This window comes from Oenanthe melanoleuca, chromosome 3 (genome assembly GCF_029582105.1).
Source record: "Oenanthe melanoleuca isolate GR-GAL-2019-014 chromosome 3, OMel1.0, whole genome shotgun sequence".
NCBI lineage: Eukaryota > Metazoa > Chordata > Aves > Passeriformes > Muscicapidae > Oenanthe > Oenanthe melanoleuca.
Window position 1 is genome coordinate 42,955,649 of NC_079336.1, and position 20,748 is coordinate 42,976,396.

The window sequence follows — 20,748 nt, forward strand, 5'->3', positions numbered from 1 at the left end:
AAGTGACTTTCTAAAAAAATGTTTTGCGGAAAAAAGTCCTTTTGTTCATTTACATACTTTTTTTTTTTTTTTTTTTACTAGCAAACTTTCTACCTACAATGACTTCTGTGCAGCTTTAGCAGACTGCTCCAGATGTTACGCCTTATTTTTAGCCCTACTAAACAAATACCAGAAGCAGCAGGTCAGTTTTTCATCTCTTGATTTTTATATATTAATCCTCTGACATGTCTGTGTATTATTGTGTATCAGCTTGTTTTCAGTGACCTACTTCTGTGCATTTACCAAATACAAATTTTAAATGGTTGACAGCATTTCTAAGTAATGAAATAATTTAGATTAAAAATTCAAAGCCATGTAGAAGACCCTTGATTAACTTGTCTGTCCATGTGCAGAAACAGTCCTTTGAGTATCTATTTTTTTTCCTAGTTTTAAGAAATTTTTTTTAAAGCAAAAAACTATTTTAATATTTAATAGTAGGAAATTGTTAGGCTTTCTCCTGTCCTGCTCACCTGCAAAAGAAATGTGACTTTTCTAGAGCTGAGCAGTGTGAACGCAGAGGAAAATATGTTCCTCGCTGTCATGTTTAAAGGGGAGATTTACTCAAACCCCTTGTGTTTGATTAGTCTGTTACAGCCCCAGGGAGGCTGTGACCCTTGTGCCCAACCAGTCTGTCAGTGTCCCATTATGGGATCCTTAACTTAGCAGTCCTATAGGATCTGTTCTACTGACTTATTCAGGGTCACACACCTAACAGAGAAACCTCCTCTTGGTCTCCTCCTTTACCCTCTGTGGGCAATGGGCAGTGCCCTTGAAGGACTCTCATTAACAGTTTGCAGAATAACACTATTAATAGAATTGTGAAAGGTTAAGGTTTGAGACTTGCCAATGATAAGTATCAGACAGCAAAAGTATACTAATTTAAAGCAATGTACTAACAAGCTCTAATCCCCAACAAAAGCTGGTTTGAGACAATCATTCAGCGTGTAGAGATCACATTTATTACACAGTAGGCATCCCTGTGAGGGAGAAGACAGGCTCGGCTTGTCATCTGATCCCAGAAGTTACAATGGAATCTTCCCCCATTTCTTCCCATTCTTAACTTATTTTTATACTATTTCTTTATGTTTAGGTGGAATTTGAGTGGCTTTGTTCATACCTCTTAATCAGTGAAGGATGGCTGGACTACAGGATGGATATTTCAGGATAATACCCAAGATAACCTTGGGGTGGGGACATGTGTTAGTCCAAGTAGAATGATTTCATAACAGTTGCTGATTCAAGAGCACGACATTTTCCTTTATCTCCCTTGGTTTTCAGCTGCTATGGGGCTTATCAACTAGATAGTACCACTGAGTTCCCTCTTCTGCAAGGGTTTCAACACAGTGCCTGGTCATGGTGTCTCCACTCTGCTCCACCCTCTGGTGGGTCCCCCTTAGATTGCATAGTGTGTGGGAGGTCAGATATGCTGACCGTGTTTCATCCAGGGAGTACAACTGTATTTTTGCCTGTAACTCCCATACCATTATCTTTTTACCGTCAGTCATCTTCCCATACTCTCTAAGTGCGTAAGATATCAAAAGGTATCTCTCCTTTACCAAGGAAAACCACATGCCTGGAGCACCACATTTGGGATGCTCATGTAGAAATAAATATTTAGACTTTGTCAAAATGCCTCGTATGATGAAGTAAAATTCTGAGTATAATTGTTGCCAATTTTATTAGAACACCAAAGGTGTTGCTCTATTGTTCTGCTGTATCACAGTGATCTTTCTTACATTTACTGGAGCACCAAGTTCTCGGAGTTTGGTGCAGGATCCCAGTCTTACAGATTGATGCATTGGTAAGAGTGGAGTGCCCTATGTAGGGCAAATAACTCAGCTCTATTGCCAGGTAAGTTTTAAGAAGATAATAATTTTTATTTAAAGCATAGATGTTCAAAGGTGGAACAAGGTTTAAAAATATAGAATATTAAATTACATTAAGATCAGTCTTAAAACTAAGGAACTTTTCTTGTCTGGTCCAGCATCTAAACTAGTTTGAGATAATTTAGTTATCCTATACAATTTATCCCAGGGTTAGTAATCCCTGGAGATTTGTTGGAAGGAGTTCTTTTGTGCTGCTATCGTTGAATGGAGTTAATGAAGGTAACTAGATGAGCTGTGCTGAGCAATATTTTTTCTCCTGCCAAATACAAAAATAATTTGTTCCTTTCCTGTTTTCCAGCATCCCTGTTTTCTGTGATAATGCACATGGAAGAGGAACAAAGATTAGGTTGTTTCTCTTCTTCTAAATATCTTCTGATTAACAGTTTTGTAGCATATCTATTGAGTGTTTCTGGGTTCAGGCTGCTCTTGCATAGTTTAGGCTTCAAAGACACTTTAGTAAAGTACTATGTAAATACTATGTAAATAACATGAAAAATGTCAAAGGCATTATATTTTCCCAGATTTATAGTTGTTCTTCCTTGTGACTGTTGTATTAAAAACTCACCAAATTATGGAACCAAGAATAAAGTTCTTTGATTAACATCTTTCTCCTAAACTTAATCTATCATTTTATGGGTAGCTTTTCTAGGTTCCTGAGATAATAGTTTTGTCTCATAATGATTTGTAGACTCATGTCTACCTCAAATTGTTTGTTATTATTTAGTATTCAGAATTTAGCTTCTCATTTGTCAATTAAGTGGTCCAAAAATACATATTTCTTCACAAGGTTAGCATTTCATTTTGTGTTAAATTGTCAATTGTTTTATCAAAATACAAATGAGTAAAGAAGTAGCTTGTGTATTAAAAAAAACTTATCTATTACATTGTGTTGGTTATATATAAAATGTCTTCAGAATAATTATTTCTTACTGCAGTTCTGAAAAAATTGTGCAATTGTCAGTTGTCAGCTTAGTGAAGCCCTGCAGAAATTAAAGAAAAGATATAGATAATGTAATGCACCACTTTTCTGTAGTATATAATAAACACTTGAGCTGTGAGGAGTGCAAATGTTTTCCTGAGGTGTAGTTGGCACTGCTAACCTTTTTTTTTAAATGCCGACAAGCTAGTGAGTTACAACAGTATGAGTTGGTATATGTTGAAAAGAAACGAAGTAACAGCAGTACAGTGAGTACAATTGCCTGCTGTGGGAAGAATCAAAGAGAAAAAACATCATCATCATTAAAGCATTAAAAATCTTCAGGACTGAAAACTGATATGTGAAGAAAGGAAATGTGTGTGTGTGTGTGTGTGTGTGTGTGTGTGTGTGTGTGTGTGTGTGTGTGTTTGTGTTTTTCTGAGTTTTCAGGTCGTAAATTTTGTGGAATCAGGTTTTTTACTGGAAGTCATAGCAGCTAGAAACATACAGGGGAAAAATAGAGGAAAAGCAGCATTCAGACTTTCCCAAGGGCTATCATAACTTTAAAGGTAAGTATTAAATACTGTGAAAGTAAAAATGGGAGCACTAGAAATAGGATTAATGACTTGCACCTTCACCACACACTGAATTCCATAGTTGCAACCCAAATAGTCTCTGTTTTTGCTCCACACTGCAGTTACAGCTCTTTTCCCTTTTTTTCTCAGCTCATTTTCTCTCAAGTGAAAGAGTGAGAAGGAATGGTGGAAGAGTAATGATTCAACTCTATGAGAGACTTTTGGGGAAATTGAGTTGGCAAGACTTGCTAATACTGTGTGTCATAGTCTTAGATAGGGAATACAGAAGACTGGAAAAACTGAATCTTCAGGGTAGTACTGGGGAGGTCAACTGGGCTCTTACACACATCTGAAGTATGTGTTCATGGTTGGCTTTGAGCCTTACTTGTGTCGATTAACAAAAAATCCTTGGTGGTTGCCACATGCTGTCAAGATTGTCAGAAGTGTTTGCATAGAGCCTCTGTCTTGCAGGATAAGCTTTGCATGATTCTGTTTCTAGTCAGCATTATAGACTCTTGCCCATCTCAAGAAATCTGGAACAGCAGGGTTCTGTTCCGCTTTCCCACATCATTATCATCTCTAAGCTTTCCAGATAAACTGCATAAAGAGTGACTTCCTTGGGCTGTGGTTAATGTCACAAGTCACAAGCAGGCCATGCTTTTGGAACAAGGACATTGCCTAAATAGGACAGTAGCTTCTGTCATTAAGTCAGGCACTATCCTAGCTTAGGTGGCATTTTGGATCCCTGCCAGCTTCCGTGTAATGTTTTATCAGTTACGAGTCTGTTTTCAATCCTAAGAGCACAAACACAGGGTGTGATACTGAAATTTGTATAGAAGCAATCATGCCTGTTGTATAGAAAGGTCCCCTTAACTTTAATGTATCCTAATTTTGAAATTGGGGAGGATTTGTTTAGGAATCTGAAATCACTGGATGCGTTAATTGCCTATTCAGCAAAATAGTAGTTACATTGGATCATATAAGCAGTTCATCCAGTCTGCTCTTGACACTTGACAATGGTGAGATTCAGATGTCTAGAGAACAGCAAAAATGGAGCAGGCATGTATGACCTTTCCTATGTGTACTTACCAAACCTCCAATTCTTTCCAGTTTGGAAACACCCTCAGCCAGCTGTGTATGAAATAAACCTCAGCTCTTATTTTTTATGAAATTGTACAGTCTCTCTTCTACCGCATATCAACTTTTAATGTGTGAAAGTTGACAAATAGTTGCATAGCAAACAATTCCTTTTGCCTATTTTGAATTTGGCCTTTACTGTCTTTATTTGATGCCTTCTGGTTCTTGTATTGTAAATATGGTAACGTCCATTGCTCATTTCACATCTCCCTTGATTTTCTAGATGTTTATCCTACTCTCCTCAAGTTACCTTTTGCACGCTGAGGAATCCTTGGTTACTTAGCTCTTTCTGATGGAGAGATTGTATCCATGTTGCTTTTCTCATAACATTTTCCAATCCTGGTTCCTTTCCCTTTTTTTGAGAGGAGGAAACCAGAACACAGCACTTAAGATGTGGCCATACCATGGTTTTACGTGCCTGCATAAATTTATTTCCCAATAATTCCCAATATTTTATTTGCTTTCTTGATCTGTGATCATTAAACTCTGTCATTAACTCCCAGATTGCGCTATAGGTGGTTATGGTTGCTTCAAAGGCTGTGATTTTTTACATGAAGATATATTTGCTCTGTTCTTTTCCACGCATCCTTTCATGTTTAAATTTATGCATTTAAATTTCATCTGCTGTTTTATTACCAACAGACAATTCTTTTTCTGCTCTTCAGTCAACCTTCATCTTTGGTACTTTGAGTATCATAGTGAAATCAGTACGTTCTTCCATATCACTGCTGCTGCCCCTTTTCTTTGTTTATGGACAAACTGAATACAACAGATGCCTGCACAAAACCTTGGGAATTCCACTGGTCATCTTCCACCATTGCAAAAACTGCTAATTTACTCTGTTTTCCATCCTCTAATCATTTATCTATACCAAGACGTTCTCTCTTTCAGCATGACTCCTTAGTTTCACTAAGATTTTGGTGACTGACTTTGTTAAAAGTCTCCTGGAAAGTCACATGGGTGGTATCAGATGAATCTTTTTATGCATGTTTGTTAATCCCTTCAAAGAACTCAGCAAATGTGTAAGTCAGAAATTAGAAGTCTTAAAGCTGATTGTCTTTATCTGTCTGTCTACTCTTTTTTTTTTTTTTGTTCTTTCGTTTTGTGGTCTCTATAATTTATCTGGTCCAGACACCAGACTTGATTCTCTCTTGGAATCTTTTCATGTTTGTTACAGTTTTAAGAAGTTGCATAGTGCTGTAAGTAATTAAGCTATTTAATTAATTAGTTCTTTAAAAACTGTTGGATAATTATCCAGTCCTGGTGGTTGGTTACTCTCTGTTTTGTCAGTTTGTTCCTTAAAGTTGTTTGTGATTGCTTCAGTTTTGGACAGATGGCTCTGTTGAGCCTTCCCTAGAGAATGCTGTCTCAATGAGATTTCTCAATTGCTTCCAGAGCGGGAATGAATCAATGCAAAGAACTCATTTAGCTTCTCTGCAATGACATTTTCTTTTCTCAGTGCTCCTGTTTATCCTGATCATCAATTAGTTCTGCAGCTTCTGGCAAACTTCCCAGTCCTGATATGTTTGAAAAGATTTGTTATTTTTGCTCTCTTACATCAGCTAGAAGAATTGCACTTGTTTTCAATTATAATTTGCACACTGCTTTACCTGGTTGATTTAGCAGTTTGTCAGAAACCATTTATTAAATGAAGAGATTTTGCCTTGTCATCCTCTCTAAGGACATGTCCACATTTATCAGGTTCAGGTGCCTGGGTCTGCCCAGCTTCCTTCTCAAATTCATCTACCAGGTAATGTCTCCCAAATCAGCTTATTGTCTTCTGTGAGTAAGCAGGCTTTTGCTTGTGAGATTTGTTCTTGTCTCCCCCAAAGAAGAAAAACCTTGTTTCAGGGCTGCTGTGTCCTTGCTGCTCTTAGGAGTGCTGCCATGGGGAAGGTTGTCACAGGTGAGGTCTCTAACTGCAGGGAATTTCCCCACTGTGTTTCTGGCTTTATTGATTAGGCAAAGGCTTATCAGGTGACTGGTCTTTCTGGCTGGTACTTTGGTTGGTTTATGGATAACTCTGTGATGAGCTCCCAGCAGCCCACCATCTGTCTGTTTCAGTCAGTCATAAAACATAAGTCATGTAATGTCCAAAAGCAACCACAGGCTCTTCCTTATACAGTGTAGTGCTGCACCTGTGTTTAGTTCAGGTACACATTTGCCTTTTAAATCCTTTGAGAGTGTTACTGGCAATTCTGCTCAGTGCCATCACAATCTTCTGAGATAACAAAGGAGTTTTTTATTAACGTTGCTACTGGGGGCAATGCTTCTAAATAAATGGTTATTAGTACTGACCCAAGTGTTCTTTGTGTTTTGGTTACTCACTTTTTCCTCTGTGCCATCCCTCGTTTGGGCTGAGGACAGTTGTTTGTGTGGCATCACATGATGTGATACATCATGTCAGAGAACCGATCCAGCTTCCAATAACCCTGAAACTGGAAAAATGAACCCCAGTCCTTTAATGGTTATCATGTGCATTGCTTTACTGTGTAGTTTATAAACAGCCACACAAATGCTTCCTTGATCACAAATACTGAGGCAGCAATGTGGGAGAGGAAAGAAACTGTATATGGGATGGAGATTGAATGTTGTTTATGTCACTGCTTGTGATGAAATGCTTGTCAAGGCAGCCTTACAAAGAACTTGCATTGATAATGTGGTTCTTTTCTCCTACATTTACTAGTACATATTTTCAGTTGTACTCCTCCTCACTGTAGCCCATCATTATAACAGTGCCTCGGACAATTTGAAAAAGGGAATTGATCATTAAAGGAATTGATCATTAATGTAATTATCATTAAAGAGCAAAAAATATAATTTTTTCTCCGGTGTTTTGTTTGTGTATTTGCATATTCATAACTGATTAATCATTCTCTCTGAATTGCTTTTCTTTTCCAAGAAGGAAGTAGCAATTCTAGAATAGATATTCTGACAACTCTGAAGGAATTTCCCTGCTGATAAATGTGAATAACTGTAGAAGGTCACTCTTTCCCTACAGTATGATTTCTGACAGTGTGCTGAGCTGAAAAGTATATGAGCATCTTCCTAGTGCTTTAGTTGTGATTTTTTCTTTTTTTTCCTTTTTTTTTTTTTTTTGGCTGAAAGGAAAAGCAAAAATGTTAAGAAAAGTGCAGAATATTTGATTTGTACACTGAGTATAAAATTATCACAAATGCAGTGTTCAAAGTTTGTAATGAACCAGTCTTCATTGGTATGTATCATACAGAAACCTACTGTTCTGGTGTATCAAAAGATACAAATGAATGTATGTAATTGCTAGACAGGTAAACAATAGAATATTAATAATACCAGTAAGAAAATACTGCTTGGTGAGACAGTCTTATAAAAATATGTTATTGTAGTTTTTTATTTAATTTTTCTAAATGATGCTGAAAGCTTGGGAACAGCTCTAAAAAAGCTAAAAGAATTATTAGAGTTAAAATGCCCCAAATTAATTTATCCATGACAAAGGCCAGACTATTAGCAAGCTGCCTATTAATAGAATCTGTACAAGTAAGACATTTCTGTTAGCAGACTAGTCTTTAATCTAGGGGGAAGAAAAAAGAGCTGATAAGAAATAGGGGCTAAAGCCAGAGAGATCAGTAGTCATTGGAGCAATACCCTGGAGGATAGGGTTTTCAACTCTTTTTTTCAATTAATTTAATTTCTGAAATACTGTTTTTTAGAGAGCCTACACAGCTTTTCATCAAATATTGTTCTGGTGGCAGTGTGCTTGCTTTTCTTCTTTACCTTTCCCAGGTCTCCAAGTGTCCACAAACAAACCTAAGCACAAGTTCTTGATTGCTGAAATTCACTAAGTGCAGATGAACCCTTTTCTGAAAAGCTTAGCTGAACAGATCAGATTTTGGCATGTAGAAATTACTGGGTAGGGTCCAAAGGTGTGGATACACAGAAGTATAGTAACATTTTACTAATGGTCTCTCCTTCCCCTCAAGTGCATTAATATTTGGAGGGAAGGGGATTCTGTTTACTGGCAAGGTACTCCCTGCTGTCACTGTGGCAAAACTTCTTATTTCACATTCCTCAGTCAAGAAGTTCTCTATTTGTTTTTAATACTTCCTGGGTGTTGTACACCAATGCCCTCTCCCCCTTTTTTATTCTTTAAATTGAACTTCATATTGTGACAACTGTCATTTCTGAGCTTGAACAGAAATTTTTCCAGCTATAATGTCACTTCAAGATGAATCTTTGCTGTATTTAGAAGAGATTAGCTATGGGTTAATATAACTACATTGATTTTGCCTATAAGTAGACTGACTATCAGACCTGTAAAGAAAACTCCCGAATTTTCTTTCCAAAGTACATAATAAAGCAGAAATACAAATTCGGAAGTGAAGTGTAAATTAGATTTGAATGAGAAGCAGGGCAGGTGGCAGAATTTTGACTAACTCCACTGAAATTTGTGTAACATGGAAAGCAGATTTCATTTACAGCTGATGATTCAACAGGAGCTCAGCTGCTGGTATCTGACCTTTTGTTTTGTACTATACCCCTCATTCTGAGGGCGCAGACACCAAATAAAGTAACAGAAACTTGGCCACCATGCACAGGTTCTAGACTGGACTGTCCTTCCTTATTGATCTTGGTTTAGTTAGAAACTACTGACCTAATTTGCTTTCCTTCCGTACTGATAAGGCTGCCTGTACAGTCTGTACCTGTGCTCATCATGCTTACACTGAAAGGCAGGTGTACTTTAATTGCCAAGATAAACTGTTGTCAGGTTCTGTGACTCAGCAGGGCAGTGCAAGAAGAGAGTTTTAGAAGCAGATAAGCAAAAAAATCTTCCATACCCATGATGATCAAATGTTTATGTTTCATTTGCCAGAAGAATAAGGGTTAAATGCTGATGGAATATGCAGTGCCATTACCACCTCAAACCCCAAAATATCGCAGTTTCTTCACAGATAGGAAGCAAAGAAAAAGAACTTCTCAAGCTTTTCTTGATTTGTTTGTTCAAATTTATTTGTATAAGTGAAGCTGTGTGCTCTTGTATATAGCCTTCCACTCAGGTTTGAGTACACTCTGTGTTCATCATGTCTCACATGAATGCCTCACTATAAAAAGATGAAATAACTGAGTGCAATTCCTATCTTTAATCTAGTTTGTCTTTAGTGCAATTCATGTTTAAACTTCCATATTATATAAATTGATCTAATAAATGTAATTTTTCTGTAAGTGTGAAAGAATGTCTAAATCCCACATGTAGTTAATACTTCAAACATGTGGGAATGTACAGTAATCTCATTTATTATATTGATTTTTTTTTCCATGTACAGAAAGGCCCGTGGGCCTTGCACAGGTTTAGTCTTGCAGGCAGTTTCAAAAGATCATGTAGCTTTGCATGCATTTTTTATACAGCCATTCTAAGGTGGTGTTTCTTACTCTTGCAGTCCTTACCCATGAGCATTTAAAGAAATACAGCCAAAAATAATACAAACCCTTGAGCATTGCACTACTCAGGAGAAGTTGCACAGCTTTCCTCTTTGACTTTGCTAGTTAAATTTTCACTGGAAGATAATGAAACATCAGTACTATTTTATTAAAGCCGGATGTGCTCAGCTAAAAAAGAAGTATTTTATAAGTTTGTTTTGCTGGGCTGTAGGTGGAAAGCACAGCTGAGATCATACTTCTCAAAATATCAGTTGATTGCTGTGCAGTACCTGTTTGTCTCTTTCCTGATTGGGTAGAGCTGTTGCTGGGCTGATACCATTTTGACCAAAATTAGAAAGTCAATATAAACGAGTCAAACTAGACTGCCTGCTTTTTTTCAGTTCTCTCTTCTGATTCATCAGTTGTTTGTTTGAAATTTTTACAGCCTTTGTGAGTTGGCTGTTGTGCCAGCAAAGGTGAAAGCACTTAGTGGTTAGTCATTAAGAATATTCATAAAAAATTGTCTTGATGACATTTAGATCCTAACAAAAATGTGATAGCTAAACCCTAGTTAAAAAAGGAGTGGAAGTGGGTCCTACACAGTGATATTATTAAATACATGGATGTGAAAACCATTTCCTTACTTAGGAGACTGCTGCTTCTCATGTTCAGGCATAGCACTCATCTACCTGAGAGGATGTTATTGCCAGTGTCTTGTGGCAGAGGCTTAAGACCTGAAACTTACTGATGAAAGGATGTATCAAAGAAGGAGTTGCTGCCTAAACATCTTTTTTCCTTCAGTATTAGCTTATATACTTTAACAAGTCAGACTGTGCCTGGTTAACTTATGTTACTAATACCAGGGAGGGTTAGAATATGTGTAAATATAATTATGATATTTGAAGGAAAACAGCATATGAATTGTTTAGCAAAATTCTAGGTTAGTGTGCAAGCATAGCAGGGTAGCAGCTAAAGGTGGATGGTTCTCATGTACTTGAAGAAAGGCTGTTACTTTTCCTGCACCATTAAGGTAAAGCTACAGACTTTTAAAAAAATGAGTAGGTTTTGATGCAAATGACTGAGAGAAATGTTTTAAGTAGTTTAAACTTGAGTTACTTTGGACTTTCAGAATTTTTTTCTTGTCACATACTGGTGGGTAAGAAAAAGATGGGGATGTTGTTGAATGCCAGTTAGGATCCACTAATCTTGCCACTAAAAGGTTGTATCTCAGTATGTACAAAATGAAGGTCAGCCTAGAAAGTGCTTTAAGAGAGCAACTTGGTTAAATCATGAGATCTCATGATACCTTACAAAAATAAAAAGTAGGTCTCGTTTAGCAATGATAAAAATAGAAGGGTAGGAAGAGCATATAAAATCAGAAAAAAAAACCCTAGCAGAGCACAATATGAGGTGCAACTACAAAGGGATGTAAAAAGAAACAAAACCTTTTATAGTACAGTGAGAAGACAACAAGGCAATAATTGCTCTGGTGTTCAGAAGGTGAGCATTACTGACAGATACCTCTGTGAAACTTGAGCTGTGAAATGCCTTTTTTTTTTTTTTCTAAAAGGGTTATGTATGACCAAATAAATAATCTCTACTTCAGCCTGGATTCTTTTATCACTAAACAACAAGCTGAAGCATATTAAATGTCATCAAACCAGCTGATGAAATTAACCTTTTGGTGTTTACTAAGGGACAGAAAGGGGATCCTAATCTCTGGGATTCTTGAAAAGTTATGAAGAATTATAAGGTTGTAGGGTGCCTGTTCTTAAAAGAAGAAAGAGGAGGAACTGGGAAATGACAGACCAGTCAATTTAGAATATATTTCTGGTAAAAATCTGGAACAAATAATTCAGCTCTCTGTAAGAAATTGAACAGATACAAATGAACCACGAAATGAAAAAAAAACTAATTTGAATTTAACTAACAAATCAAGGGGAAGGAGTTTAACCTCTGCAGTGGCTACCAGGCATAGAAAAGGAAAGGTTGTGGTCTGTGCCTGTCACAGCTGACACTTGCTTACTTGAAGGATTAGTAAATTCTGGCCCATATGATTATTCTAGTTATATAAAGTGTAGTTTTAAGATATTTTAAGATTATTGTGGGCTTGGTAAAAGAAATGACCTGTACTAAATATATCCCATTAGTAATTACTCCAGTGCTCTTCTAGTTCTCTCAGATGTTTTTGATTTCTTCTGTAAATCAGGTTATGACAATTGGTAGCATAGAAATTCTTTCTATTTGCTGTATTTGGCATTCCTTCAGTTGTTCTGGACGTGCTACTATCTGAATTGGGAAGCAAATGAAGTATTATCTTCTTTTTAAGCAGCTACCACCTTCTGATGTTTTCCATGTAACATGGTTTGTTTATTTATTTTGTTACAGGATTTGGTTATCCGTATCATCTTCATTCTTGGCAATTTAACAGCAAAGGATGACCAGTCCCGGGAGCAATTTTTTAAAGAAAAAGGAAGTGTTAACACCTTGACATCATTATTCCAAACCTACTATGAACTTGATTTGAATGCGCTGACATGGCACCATGATAGCAAAGAAGAAAAACACCCAAAGTATCCTTCAAAAGCAGAAGATGTTCTGATAAAACTGATAAGAGTGCTGGCCAACCTCTCCCTTCATCCTAGAGTAGGCACAGCTCTGGCAGCTGCCCGTCCTCTTGTAGAATTACTTGTTACAGTGCTAGGTAATAAAATTTATGTTGTGTTTGTTACCTTCATTCAGCCTCTAAGGAAAGTTTTAAGATTTTCCATTGCAAAAAGCCCTAAGCCAATTGGCTGATATTCATAAACTGTTTTATGTAGAAGGCCTGCTTGAGACAGTGGAAGCATTGCTGCTTTGGTACTGACTTTTCAGTATCTGGGGAAAGCTGTTGTAGAAGTCTTTAATTCAGTGATCAGATCTGCAGATAGAATCACTAAAGATAAGAAAACAAATTTTATTTTAAACATATCTCATTGAGAGTTAATATATAAGGAAAGTTTGTTCATATCAGGTGCTGTATAGATGTGTTTGGTGGTGTTTTGCTTTTTTTGAAGGTTTGCACTTTTTCTGACTGTTTTGGATTGTTTCTGATCTCTGCACCCATAACTTTCAGCCTCTTCAAAAAATTTTCTCTTACTTTTTTCTTCTTTTTCAGTCTTCCAACCTTTTATCGCTTTAATATGGAAGAGGGTGTCTCCCTCCAAATGGAGGATTAGTACTGCAGTTCCATTACCACTTACTGGTCCCCTTATAAATCTAATTACAGACTAGGGCTGGTCTGTTCTCCCCATAACAGAGTTTAGCTGTGACAAAATACATCTTAAACAGCTCAGCTCATATTTTACTGTATAATGAGAACATTAAATATTATGTTAAGATAACCAACCTGCTTGTACACTGTCTTACCAGCCATGAGGGATGACACAAGTCAGACTCACAGCTTGGTTCTGGCTCATGGGTTGAAACTTAATGATTGTGTAAGTGCTTTTGTCCTTAAAAGCTTCTTTCTGCCACCCTCTCCTCTTCTTGAGCTCTCTATCAGTCAGTTTATTAGAAAATGTTGTATCTCCCTATGAACTTACCCCTCTTGTATTTCCTTCACTCTTGGCTTCTGACATTATTTGGACAAATAAGTGTTTCAGACTTTTAACATGGGTTCACATTCTGTCAGGAACTCTAAGAGAAAAATCTTTCAGATATTTTGGAAGGGGTTTTTGCCTTTTTTTTCCCTAGATACCTGACAGTTCAGTATAATAGTCTTTGGCATTTCTCCACATCTGTCACACAGTTCTGTTTCTGCATGTGGACTCTCCTCAGTGCCATCTTAAAACAGCAAACAGGATTTGTAAAATGCCTTAACCAACTAAATTTTAAGCTACGTTACCTGAGTCACAATGATTTCTGTAAATTAATAATGGGAAAGTGTGGTTTTGTATTGCCATTTTTGGATCAGGTGTTCCTGTTAGCTTCTGCCATGTTACTGAACAACAGAAGGTTTGACTGCAGTAGTGGCCATGTAAACTATTACTCAGTTTGCTTCTGGGATCTAATTCACTGCAAAATTAGATGTGTGTGTTTATCTGCATATGCATATGTTTTGGGATTTTTTTTACTCTCAGAATACAAGTCAGTTGATGCCTGTGAAGAGTTGGTCATCAATGCTGCAACAGCAATCAACAATTTGTCCTACTACCAAGTGGAGAGTTCTGCAGTTCAAGACAAGAAGCTACACATTGCTGAAAGTAAGCACTTTTAAACTAGTACTTTTTGTGTAGCTTTTAGAAAGCAGAAACAATTTTACACAACAGAAAGTAAAGACATTGATAACATTTTGTGGTATTATATTGCAGGAGAGTAAAGTTCATAGGGCTAAATTCTTTCAATAATTATTTCCCTTTTTTTTTAAAATAACTCTGTGACTTACATGAAGATAGTTGGGTTGTTCACAAAGCTCCTTCTTTTCCTCCACAGAGGAATTTGCTGTGTTCTTTTCTGTTCAGCAATTTTTGCTAGATTTGTTCAAAATCCATATACCTGAGCCAAAATAATCGTGTTGCTTTTTTGTTTTAATCACAGTATGACAAGAGGTTTTTTTTTTTCTTATTACTTCCTATACCTGTAAAATTTGATTTCTGTCTGTTTCTGGCTTGTAAATTTATTGGCAATATTGTATTGAGTGATTCTCTCCCCTCTGACATTATGGACAACAACATTCAGGAACTGCACTGGCTTCTGGGACTATTGTGTTAATGTTGTACAAAAGGTAGAGAGGTTGTGTCTTGCACGTCCCTGTCCAAATAGACAAGACACTGGGGAGAGACAGAACCTGAAGTTGACACAAAGGTAGAATGAGGAATAGGAAAAAAATCCTGGTTGTCAGCCCATTGCCTGGACTGGTAGACATCATATTCTCTGTAGGTAACAGCTCTGCTGTTCTGTCACAACTCATTTTATCACCTGTAAGCCAGCTGCCTCTTGTTGCTGGTCAGACACAAATTACTTCTCTCCTGTCCTATTCGTTGGCATGTGGAACTAGTCCCATTACCTTCCTGAGCTGAGGAAAGAGGAAACCTTTTGATGGCAGGCTTTCTGCTCCTGCAGATGTTTTGAGAATACTTGCTTTGATAGAAGTGGTGGACAAAATCCCTTCAGATGTCTAAGACAAATTCAAGATATGTTCGGTATTGCAACATGCAGAGGCAGAAGTAATGAGAATGAAGCCAACCTCCCATTGTATATTTTTTTCTCTCTTCTGTTGTATGAAGGGCTAAGGGTTGACTTCTTTGAATCCTCTGTATGATGGACTGATTTCAGTGCTTTGCTTTGTACTCACAGAAGACGGATGAATGTAACTTCTGTAACATCATTCCTCTGCCATGCACCAAAATCCTCCATGGTGGAGGTAGCTCTTCCTAGAAAGTGCTGAAGGTCTCATTCCTACTGCTGCAGTACACACTGATCATGTTGAAACTACTAAGCAGAGAAGCAGCAAGGATATGAATGCTTCAGACAGGGATAATATTAAGTAGCTGTTCAGAGAAAATGTGTTTGCTTGTTATAGCAGCACTGAGAGAAAACAGAGCTAATGTCGGAAAATAATTTGAGCTTTAGGAGACATCCCACCATAAGACCATCTGTTCAGGGTCTAAGTAAATTCTCTTATATATTATAACATTTTTAAAATTTTGTCTTCCTTGATTTTCACAAGAGCCCACTCAAAACTGCATAGCAGAACTGGCTCCCATTATTACAACTGTGCTTAGATTGTCTCTATAACTCCTTGTTCATTTCTTTGTCCCATATTGGAGCTCTTTGTTTTATCTTCAAGTCCCTACACAATTTCATTCTTGTTCTATCATCAGCTCACACCTTTTGCTGCCACCAGAAAGACAGAAAACTTCTCCCATTTATTACATTTATCACTATTGCTGTTTGAATTTTGATATGCATGATAAAAAAATAACCATGTATTTGTGATTTTCAAGTAATTATTTTTATTTAATTTTTCTGCAAACCAATAGTGCTTGTAAAGCTGTTAATGAATTACAATATGGATGCAGTTGTGGAGGCTGTCAGAGTCTTTGGTAATCTTTCCCTGCACCATGAGATCCGTGACTTCATCATGCAGAAAAAGAGTGAGTTACTTTTGCAATTGTAGGAGTTCTATTTTTAAATGTCCGTGGTTCTAAAAAGAAAAGATTGTTAATAAGCTGTCTCAGTTAAAGGGTAGAAGCAATCTTCCCTGATGTTTTGCAAATTAGGCAAACATTAGAATCCAATAATAGTAGTTATAAACACCATTTTATTTCAGTTTCATGAAAATGGAAATATTGGAGTAGGAAAAATATGCCATGGTACTTTCACAAAGGTAAATACTACAAAAACTCTGGTTTTCCTGAAGTTTCAAATTTGAAATTTCCCTTTACTCAAATAGCTTTTCGGATCCTGCAGATTACTAGTGATATGATATAAAATGAAAATCCAACTAAAAACTCATTTAGGGTCATAATCTCAGATTTTTGATTCCCAAAGTCGACAGCTTGTTAGCACCTTGTAACATGAGCTAGGATTTGACTGCCTCAGGAAAGACCTTCTGTTTACCTTGGGGTGAAGTAGGATACAAGTCTTCTCAAGTCCTTTTGCTTTGGGTATCTAAAGAGCTTTGGGGAAAATGGCAACTCCTTGCTTTCCACAGAAGGTGTGTCATCAGCTTAGACACCAGTTCACTCTAAATTTTGTGGTTTTTTTGGTCTGCCTCGTGGTGCTGAAAGTGAGGTGGTGATCCAGGGGTGGCACATCACTGTATTTGAAGGAAGAAGTGACCCTTAGTAGCTGGTTCCTGGTGAACAGTCTCAGTCAAAGAACTAAATTTTCCAGCTGGGAAAGACTGTAGTGTTGGTGTGCCAAGCTCAGGAATTGCTGAGAGGATTCCTCTCAGTGAGGCCAGCCCAGCTCCTTGGCTGGGTTTGGCTCCACAGCTCTGCAGTCAGTGCCAGCAGGTGCTGCAGGACACTCCCACAGGAGCCCCAGCCTGCTGCACTTCCAGCTGGACTTGGTTTAGTCTGGGACAACCCTGCACTCACAGGGGAAAGAACTTCCCTCTGTCAGTGCCAGATGCTAAATCCTTGCAATTTCTGCTTACTCTGGGATGGAAAAGGGGGGGCGGGGGGGGCGGCGTGTAATACTTCCAAGAAGTAAGCTGCAATTCAGTTTGGTCAACTTAGCCTCTTCTGAGAGGATTTTCACGTTTCTTTGGTATATTTTTATTACTAGAATTTCTGGTTTGTTGTTTTGAAGGAAACTGATGTTCTGAATAATGTTACTCTGTCATGTGCCTCCTCTACAAATGTCACAGAAATACACTACAAGGGTGAATTTTTGGATAGGGTTATCATGCATTTAACTGCTTTCTAATAAGTATATTGTAATGCCACTTGTATGGTAAATTCATCTTCCTAGTAATATTGTTTCCTTCTTTACAATCCAGTATACAAGTTCATGATTGCTTTGCTCGATTCCAAGAACCGAGAGGTCTGTTTTCCTGCCTGTGGAGTGCTGCTCAATCTCACAGTAGATGAGAACAAACGAGCTTTTCTGATGGAAGAAGGAGGAATTGAGAAGTAAGTTCCTGGTTGTGCTTAAGGAAAGGCAATTTTGAGTAGTTTGGCTAAAAAGTTTCAATTGGAATCTTTTTTTACTGAGGCTAGTAGCTTGTAATAATGATGCCAGCATAGTAGACACTTGGTATTTAAACGTCTTTGAGAATAGCCTTTGATATGAGCCAAACCCCACAGAAAAGTCTCTCAAAAACCCTCTGTGATGTACCCAGCAGAGGTACCACTAAAGAAAGCAACTAAGGCCTGGCTTTGCAGCAGCTGCTTGTGCTTGGCTCAGCTAGATCCTAGGTGAGCTGCAGTGAGCAGCACAGTCAGTGTGTGTCTGGTGCAAGTGTGAAGGTGCTTCAGGAACTGATATCCCACATGGTCCCTTGCAATTTTTGTAACCATTTGGTTCTGTAGGGAAAACTACCTGAGGCAGCCATGCTTGGCAGAGAACAACTCCTGAGTCTCTTCTCTCTGGGAGTTCAAGTTGAAGGCACTATAACATTGTAAGGGATATTAGACCTTGAAAAACCACTGTAACACTTGTGGCTTTGATGTTCAGATAATAGCGGATCTAGCTTAATTGGAGCGACATGAAAGATCATGTTCCTGTGCTTGTAAAACAGTTGGTACAGCCCACAGTTATGAAACAATATGCCTCACTTTGAAATGCTTTCCTGTTCATACATCATATAATTACTTTTTTATAACTGTAAACAATGCATAGTCTTCTCTCCTTCCTTCCCATATCCCATGTACAATATAAAGCTGGAAAAGGAGAATAAAAAAGAATTGCTGGCAAATTGAATAATAAATGTGAGAAATTTCTATTATGTAGAATATTCTGTAGCCTATAGAATCATATAAATTCAGATTTTTCTATACTGTATTTGAAAATTTGTGAGGAAAGGAGCAAAAAGCAGTAGCAGCATGGAATGAATCTAGAGAATTTGGAAGGGATTGTTAAGGAGATCATCCTGACTGTGCCAAACCAGCTCTATGCATTTTTGGAACTGAGGTTATTATACCAATATATAGTGCCCCAAAGACAATAGGAAATTAGTCTTGAGAGAGTTAAATTTTAAAAAAAACAAACAACAGGGCAAATTCTTTTGGCTTTTCATTAGATGCCTCCTGTTGTTCCTTTGTTTGCCTCCAAAGAGGAGAATAAAAGCAAACCTCTTTTTGGGTGGTCTTCAATAACTGTTATTTTCAGCCATACCTGAATATAGTAGTTATCCTTTACTAATCAACAGATTATAACTCTCTCTGTGAAGTGGAGAAGTGAGGGAAGGAGGGGGTCTGAAGTTTGAAGAACAGAACAGCAGTGAAGGATTGCTGTTGGAGTGGTCACCAGGGACAGCAGGTGGAAGAGGTTTACTTTTGCAGCCCCAAGAGCTGGGAACTCTGCAGTTTGGAATTGGGAGCTCTGGATAGCGACTGTGTGTAAGCTGGTGCAGGCAGAAAAGTTACAGCCTCATTTCAAAGTCCTGTTTAGGATCCAGCCTGCATTTGGTATCTGCAAGGAAGGGAAATGGGGAGAAAGGTCTGGAACCTAATGGTCCTTAAAAAACATGTATTCCTGAGAGGAGTCCCTTGGGAGTACAGGCTGAGGAAATGCAAGAGTGGGTGAGATCTGCAAAATTGTGAGACTTGGTAATTCTTGGATTGTGGAAGTAGAAAATTCCTTTGGATTTATTTTTTTTGGTGAGATGACCTGATGTGTAGTAAGATGGGTATTCTGACTGAAGATTTTTCTGCATTCTCACCACCTTTTCCAAATGAATCATTAGTGTCTGATAAAGTTCGGCTTGGATTGCAATCTCTGCTTTAGTGGTAGCCCAGATTTGGGACAGTCACAGACTGTTATGAAATTTGATGGAATTTTAGTGTCTTTGAAGTAGATACATTTGCAAAGTATGTGAGTGCAATTGTTCAGTTTGGTTAGAAAGTTACAGAGGATGGGCAGCTGCAGGCAGGCACACACGTGTAGACAAAAGGCATGTCCACATCCTTGGGAAATACACTAAATGAAAAGGGGGAAGTTACAGAGGAAGAAAGCAGCATCTGAAGTTTATTAACGGAGAATTTTCCTGCAAACTTCCATGGAGCATGTTTACATTTCTAGACTGCCAGATTTGGAAGAGCTCAGAAGAAAATTCCATGGAACAAACCCCTGGTTTTGTTTGGCACTGACAGGTTGGTTGACTGCCTACAAGACTTTGGGCCAGCAGACTGGCAGCTGTCGTGTTTGATCTGCAAAACCCTGTGGAACTACAGCGAGGACATGACGAGCGCGGCCTCCTGCTTCGGGGGAGACACCAGCACGCTGCTGCTGCTGCTCACAGCGTTTCTGGGTGAGACTCGTGGTCCAGGGCTCTCTTCCTCAATAAAAGAAATGGAAGGAGCAAAATCAAAGCAGGCTTGGTCTGGGTGGAAGTCTGTCCTGCAGCTTTCAGTGGCTGCCCAGTGTGGAGTGTCCAGCAGCACAGTGGTCCCTGTGCAGCACACTCTGGTCCCCTGGGGATCGTGGCATTTCTGGAGTGCATCAGGCTGACTTTACTGCCTGGCCACCTTTCTTTTCTCTCCATGGTCTCCTTGTGGGCAAGGACAACATCTGACAATGTCTCATCTGCACCCTAAAGTCAGGAAGGGCATGCTTTTTGCTCCACAAAGGCTAAAAGATGAATGTAAGGACCTTGATTTGCTTACCCAGTGGCATATTTTCATTGGGGCATTTACTATTGCTTCAAATTTTACATAGTTTAGTGGCTGTGTAGCAGTCCTATAGCCAGTATTGTAATTTTACTCCGTTAGTTTTTAAACACTGCTTTGCTTATGATTTTATTTTGGGTAGGTCACTTGCAATTATCTTTAAAAAAATCTTTAAAATATAAACTAAATTGAAGGAAACTAACTATGTTTGATAATGGTTTTAACTGGAAATTGATTTAAGATGCATGCTTACTGTCAGGCACAGACAGAACATGAAATCTCATGGTGTCTTTTGTTGTAGACAAATCAGAAAAGTGGATGGATTTGTGAGAACTTTTTTCCAGTTAAAGCAGAATTACTGATATTTGCTGTTGTAATAGTTTCTTGTATTACATTCCTTGCTATGATGGACTTTATCTTAATGTGTGCAGTAATTTCATCTATTTATCCAAAAATAGCAGTGATTCAAGGTTATTACTGCA

At 38.0% G+C, this 20,748-nt stretch overlaps 1 protein-coding gene across 1 annotated transcript in view; it reads left to right on the forward strand.

Annotated features, from left to right (window-relative positions):
* The window catches only part of ARMC2 (armadillo repeat containing 2), a 57,590-nt gene extending 37,482 nt beyond the window's left edge, over positions 1 to 20,108 (forward strand). The window contains exons 14-19 of the mRNA XM_056486956.1: positions 82 to 181; positions 12,336 to 12,651; positions 14,069 to 14,191; positions 15,971 to 16,084; positions 17,437 to 17,569; positions 19,751 to 20,108. Coding sequence (XP_056342931.1) covers positions 82 to 181; positions 12,336 to 12,651; positions 14,069 to 14,191; positions 15,971 to 16,084; positions 17,437 to 17,569; positions 19,751 to 20,108 — 1,144 coding nt within the window. The remainder of the gene's footprint in view (positions 1 to 81; positions 182 to 12,335; positions 12,652 to 14,068; positions 14,192 to 15,970; positions 16,085 to 17,436; positions 17,570 to 19,750) is intronic.
* Positions 20,109 to 20,748: the final 640 nt, after the last annotated feature.